This window comes from Rhipicephalus microplus, chromosome X (assembly GCF_043290135.1).
Source record: "Rhipicephalus microplus isolate Deutch F79 chromosome X, USDA_Rmic, whole genome shotgun sequence".
NCBI lineage: Eukaryota > Metazoa > Arthropoda > Arachnida > Ixodida > Ixodidae > Rhipicephalus > Rhipicephalus microplus.
Window position 1 is genome coordinate 120,192,086 of NC_134710.1, and position 6,659 is coordinate 120,198,744.

Sequence of the window (6,659 nt, forward strand, 5' to 3'; positions counted from 1 at the left end):
ATTTTCGTCCCCAAAGCACTACGAGCATGTCATTTTTTTGAGGTAATGTCTAGCGCGACAACCCATTTGGCCAACGAGAACTCGGTGTATCCCTCGTTTACTCAATATTCTTGAAAGTGATATTTTGTAATTGTTATGAATGGGAAACCCATCATTAACATGTTTCGAGCACATAGATACATTGATATTTATAGGTGTTTCTCGGGTAAACAAGTTTCTCAGCTGACGGGAAATTCGTGCTTGCCCAACATTCGAACCAGGCCAATCAAGGTGCATTGGCAACGTGCTTCGAGTTGCCGAGCATCGATTCGTGAACTAGAAGGGCCAGGGTTGGGGATAGATGATACATACAAGAACACGGAAAGCACAGGTAGGACACACGCGAGTGTGTGTCCTACCTGTGCTTTCCGTGTTCTTATTCGTGTGCAAACAGCGCGTCTCAAGTGTCAATCATGAATTACACCTTGTGAGCTTCCACACAACTGACCCACTCTTTTCAGTGTCCCCCTTTTTTTTATTTGTCGAATACCTCGCTAAACTGTTGATTCTGCCTGGTTAGCTCAGACGGTAGAGCGACTGCCCTAGAAAGGGGATAGTTGGGGTGTTTCGAATCCCGGAGCAAGACGAATTTGTTGTTTTAAGGGAAGCTTTCTTTGCGAGAACTCTGCGTTTTTAACTTTCTTCTATACCAAAAGGTGGTTGATATTTTTTTTTCTTTCGTGGTCCTGTCGAATCCACCTTGCGCGTTGAACTCGCCATATTCGGAATGTATTGCATCGAGTATATCGTGGCCACTATATCGTCGCAGTCGTGTTGACTAGGCCGGTAGGTCATAGAGACGGTCATTGTCGCCCAATGTCAAAGCACCGCGTCCTCTCTGTCATTCATACACAAAAACTGTACTGGCGAGACATCGTGAGTGATTAAAAATCTATAGCCTGCAGCCACACTTATACAATCCAATACTATGCTATATAGGCGTGCCGCCAGGAAGTCTTCTATGGTATATAATTTAAAGTTTGTACTTTCTTCAGGAGTGGCTACAAAAGTGCCCAGAGTTTCGGTGTGTGTGGGGGGGGGGGGGGCGAATGACGATAAAACGTTTTGATGATTGGACACTTGGGCATAGAGCGCCAAATTTGGCCACCTAGCCTGCACGACTGAGGTCTGTTAACAACTAGATTTTCGGAAATCTGTAAACGTTTTTTGAATTGCTTTATGCCAGCCTCAATATACAACAAAACATCTTTATAATCGTTACTTTGGAGTTTGGTGCGTAGAAATCATTCTAGCAAGTATGGTGTTGATACATTTTAACGAATTAGACTATACCTACACCGAAATAGGTACAGCTTACGTATGACAGATGACGCTTTTTATTGACATTTCCTAGAACTCCTGCTGAAACATCACACAAGAGGAATAAGTTAAGACGCGTGCAAAAAATGCCATCTTTTAAAAGTCACAACGATGAGTAATAAACAGTGCGCCCTCAGTAGCGTTAACAACCACACGAACGATGAAAAGAGCAAACAGGACGCAGCGCTGTGTCCTGTTTACTTCATTCATCATCAGTTTTTTTTTTCGCTACAGTTTGAATAACGTCACGCTAAACATTATACTAACTAGCATCAGTATGTCCTTTTGATAAACAGTGAGACCATCTGTTTTCAGGAGCACGAGACCCGTATTATCTAAGAAAGAGTCTTTAATAAGACCCAACATGAAAAAGGATTTTTCGTTTTTTAAACCTGATAACGATTTTTCCTACCACCTTGTAAAGTAGCGTTTCGGGCAAACTTTTCGACTTTTGTCGTCATCAGCGAACTCAAAAACCTCCTTATCATTGAATCGGTGTTAACGTCACTAGGGTAGAAGTCGTCTGCCAGCAGCCAAAAGACGCTTCCATGAGACTCAAAATGACTCTGCAAGTTATGGAAATTCACCAGACGAACTACTCTGTGCACTTGGCATCGCTTTTCTGCCCCCTGCCCTTTGATGCCCGCCCTCCCAGCCGGCTGCTCTCAAAACACGCTTCGTCACTTTTGATGGTGCCTACCACACGAATGCAATACTCCTTACACGCGACCTCCTTCTAGTTTATTTTTTTTACTTGTTGCGATTCGTTGAACTGCATCAATGGCAAAGCACTCTGGACACGCGCACGTCCAAACGACTACACTGTGTGCAGGGACGTAACAACAGCACACTGAGCGTAGCGCACCAGAGAGCTTTATTCTTGGCCACGCGAGCGTTCCACTGACTCATCTCCAATCATCCCGTGCACTCTACTTGCTCCAGCACTGGTGTTGGACCCCGCTTCCACAGGACAGCATTCGTTCCTTGTTTACAAACGACCGATCGAAGGAAACTTTTCTCTCTTCCTCTCACTGCCAGGAAACGTGAACAAGTTTCAAATGCTCTGCTCACGAATTATGAGCGTTCCGGTTCTAATCAGGGGGTCCTACGCGCCCGCCTCGGAGGGCTACAAAAACAAGACAGAAACTGGAACTGGCGTCGCCCACTAGGGCAGCCCTACTCAGGGTGTAAGCCACGTCTCTCCAGCACTCGGTTTCTCGAGAGCACCCAAAGGGAAACGCGCAGCAATCCAAAGTGCAAAAGTGCGTGAGCTGAAAGGCCGAGCGCTGAGCAACCCGTCGCCAGCACTGTTACCCGTGAATTGTAGCTTGGCTAATCGCGAGGTAACCTCTTACAGTTACCTGTTCGAGCAATTGGAGATGAACATTGAATATTAGTTGGCGGCTGGAGCGCTTTAACGACTCAGCGCTTATTGAGCGTCATCGCCACCACGGTTTGCTTCGAGCGCGCACGTGTGCCGGCGACTTTCACCTGAGATGCCGGCGCCGACGATGAGGAGCAACAGCAGCAGCAGCATGGTCGGTCCAAGATCAGGCCTCTCGCCTCCCGCGTGCCCGATGGTCCACGCAGAGCCTGCGCATGGACGTCCAAAGAGCGCCGCCGCGCGCCAGTCAGCCACGTGCTGGCTGGCTGTGCTGCAAGGGCCAGCCGACCGCGTGTCGTTTCGGCGCTCGCCCCGCTGGCCCAATGGTTGGCCCCCAAGCCGCGCCGCCAGGCGCCCGGCCAGCGCTCGCGGCGCGCGCATCCCTCGCCCCCACCACCGGCTGCACACCCTTCCCCGCGAGAACTCTCGAGTCGGACAGTCTCTCCCCACTTTCCATCCTATCGAAAGGCCAGTTGCTCCATGTGTGCATCGTTAGCGCACCTTCACTCACTTCGTTCTCGTTTTGAGCTAGATACAAGGAGCAATAGCATAGCCGCGCTGTTTCATTGGAAATGGTTCCCTTTTTGTAGGTGCACCTCCCGTTTTTGCCTTAGGAATGAATTCACTCGCGCAATATTGTGCGCGAAAGCGAGATGTTTTTTGACAGACGAAGTGCAGTTTTTTCTCTATAGCAGCTTGGGTCAGGCAACGTTCGTCTAATTACGAAAACTTGTTTGCGTGTATTGAAACTACGCATGTTTCTCCTTTTCTCTCTCCCTCACAAATATAAATAAAAAGACAGGCATGATCTGTGCTTCTCAATTAGCATGGTTGGAACTAGTCGTGAACCACTTTTCCAAGTAATCATCAAAAGAACTCAAATCAAGTTTATTGCCTCACGAATCAATCGGCGCGAAATTGGTCCAGTCCATCTAGAAAAAGTGGTGTTAAATGGATTCGTGGAATCTTTAAAAGGACCAGTGAACAGGCTCCGACTTCTTTTTTACACAACGCACACAAGCTTGAAAATTCGTATAGTATACCTGGACGATCACGTTTTACGAATATTACAGCACTGCGCGCCGCGCAGAGTCTCGATTTCGAAAAACAATTTCCGTGGTCCTTTCCTAAGCCTGACCAATCCTGCGTTCACGTGCAGTGACGCAATGTCACCGATTGGCGGCTTGGCGTAGCACGCAGCTCGTCGATTGATCTAAACCAGTTCCGACGACGGGCTACGCCTTCCTTTCCTTGTGAGCAAGAAGGGTGGCGAGGCCGTGCACGCGAAAATTTACAGTTGTTGAAACTGATGTTTCAACAACTGTAACTTCGTTGTTGTAGCACGTATACGCAAAATTCTTGCAGCAGCTTGTTCACCAAGCAAGCGTGCACATATTTCTTTTTATTATAACAATTTTAGAACAACGGTGTTCTTTGCTGTCTCTTTAGGCCCACCCCTTCTCTTTTAGTTTTTTTTCCTCCTTGTTAGCACAGTTGATGCTACGCAGGGGGAATCACACACGTGCGAAAAAAGCTGCACCAACGTGCGTCATGAGTAATGACATGCGAAGCCGGTGTGTTGTTTCCATTGCACGTTAGTGTTGCTACTGTGTAATTTGAGCACATAACCTATAGCGTGGCACCGGCTTGTATCATGACCCCATGGCAAGAAGCGCATCTGATTTAAACACCGCTCTTTGTTTATGCTGGACCTACAGCAGCAATCTGTTGTCTGACAGCTCGCCGAAGTGCTTCCGTATATGCTCCTTTGTATGGAAAGAGGGCGCTTGCAAAAGTGGCAACTTCGCGCTATGCTTGTTAACTGTCGTTACTGCGCACGACGGCAAGATGTGAGTGAGCTGTTCGCACGAGCGTCTGCTTTTCGCTGTAAGTATCCTTGCACCCAGCATGCCGTGTGGTTCATGACCCCTTTGGCAAACCGTCTGTTTAAAAAACAATGTTATTTTCGTTTATTCAGCGAATAAGTCAATACAAAACAAAGATCTGTGTTGTGTTAAGTCATGCACAATTTACTTTGCGTCTCTTCAGCATATGCTATAAGCTTGCGCTTTGCATTCGATTGTAGAACGCGATCGCGCAATCGGGCTTCGTTCGCGTCGCCTTCGCACTCAATGGTCTCCCTTCGCTCTTAAGTGGAGCAGTGGTTATGATGCTCGCTTTTGACCGAGTTTGATTTCGGCCATGGCGGTTATATCTCGATGGAGGCGAAGTTCCAGAGGCGCGAGCACTGTTCGATATCAGTGCACGTTAAGTAACACTGGATGATCAGAATTTCCGCAGCCCTCCACTACAGCGTCTCTCATTTGCATCAGGGTTTTGGGACGTAAAATCACCGAAGTTATTATTATCTCGGTAGACACCTCAATAGTGCCGCAAGAAAAGGCACGGCTGTGTTCGTGTAAATCGACCGTTTCAAACTATCCTGGACCACTGCAAGTTCAGTTGGGAAGTGGCCGTAGCAACATAATTATTCATTTTGGTAACCGCAAATACCTACAACGTGTCCGCAAGGCAACATGCGCATCAGCCCACTGAGTTCATGATCTTGGTGGTGGTGATAATAAATTATACTAAAGCGTTCTGTTATGGGCAGGCCTTTAAACCACCGACCCATTCCGCATTTCGTAGGTTTTTGAAGCCTTTCGATATTGCACGCATTTTTCATACAATATCAGATGCCTTGAGACTCTTTACAGTGCATCGTATTTCTACCTTGCGGCTCAATTTCAAGCCTTTTCGTGACCATGCGGAGGAGCACTTGTTTGCCACGCAGAAGGACTGGGTTTGATTCCCACTTGATTAGCAGATTTTTGTTGTTATTTCATTTGCATCTATCGCAACTTTTTGGCTCATAAACAACGTCAATTTTTCGCTCACACCCAAAGATGCTAACACCGGAATTTCTAAGAAACTGCCTCGTTATCCCGTTAAGACAAGATATTGTGGTATATTTCATCTTCTCTTTCTGTTCGTTTCTTTGGATGCAAAACAGCTCTTTCGCTAGCCTGTGTAATGCTGTTCGTCCGTGTCTCCGTGACAACGCGCCGCACTGCGCTCTCCTCACCACAGGTGTTGGGGCGGCGCCAAGTAAGTTACGCCTTCTCTCGCAGTGGACGGTGGCGTCCCTCTCTCTCGCCTGCCACGCGCGCGCCGCGTCTCACCTCTCGCTCACTTCACCCTCTTCACCACTCTCAATGTTCGAGCGCACATCGAGTGAACACTCTTTCGTCTCGTTTAACTGCGATGGAGAGGACGCCAGAGAGCGAAGCTCCTTCGCCTGCCGAAACATGCGCCGACCGTCGCCGCTGTTGCGAGGGTTAGGCCGCGTTCACACTTGGGAAGTGAAGAGAATACTAAGATGCGAGAGCGGCCGAAAAATCAGGACTGCGCACGTCGATGTTTTTCACATTCGCTCTGCCCCATCCCGCCGCCGCTGCCGTCGCTACGTTCACAATTATTTCGATTTTGCCTGCTTTCTGAGAACTAAAGTTTGTATTATAGTTATTGACACAAAGTAGTGAAAACTAACAGCTCACACCTTTCCAAACGTTGTTTCTGAAGGCACGCCAGCAGAGAGAACGCATTGGCAGCGGCAGCGTGGTTTCAACCAGCTGTACACAAAAGCGAGACATGTTGGGGCATGCTGACTCGTGCCACTGCACCGTCTACTTCCAGAGTTCTCGGAGATCGTAATCCAAGTCAGGCTCTCAATGAACGCGTCCTCGTTGATGCCATCAAGCTTCGTCGTGCTGCACGGGTAGTTCGCGATTTGAGCTGTTACGAGGCACCACTGACGCCTGTGCCGCCATGTTGAACCTCCGGTCAGCTAATTAGGTGACGTTGTTTGATCTAGCGCAGCCAAGGCTGTAAAGCGGAAACCGGATTCGGTTTCGCG

The 6,659-nt window shown here is 48.2% G+C and overlaps 1 protein-coding gene across 1 annotated transcript in view; it reads right to left on the bottom strand.

The window, feature by feature from the left end:
- LOC142775719 (protein APCDD1-like) overlaps window positions 1–3,035 on the bottom strand; it is a 376,459-nt gene extending 373,424 nt beyond the window's left edge. Inside the window, exon 1 of the mRNA XM_075877527.1 lies at window positions 2,851–3,035. Within this exon, the coding sequence (XP_075733642.1) occupies window positions 2,851–2,896 (46 nt within the window). The 5' untranslated portion in view covers window positions 2,897–3,035. The remainder of the gene's footprint in view (window positions 1–2,850) is intronic.
- Between the last annotated feature and the right edge of the window lie 3,624 nt (window positions 3,036–6,659).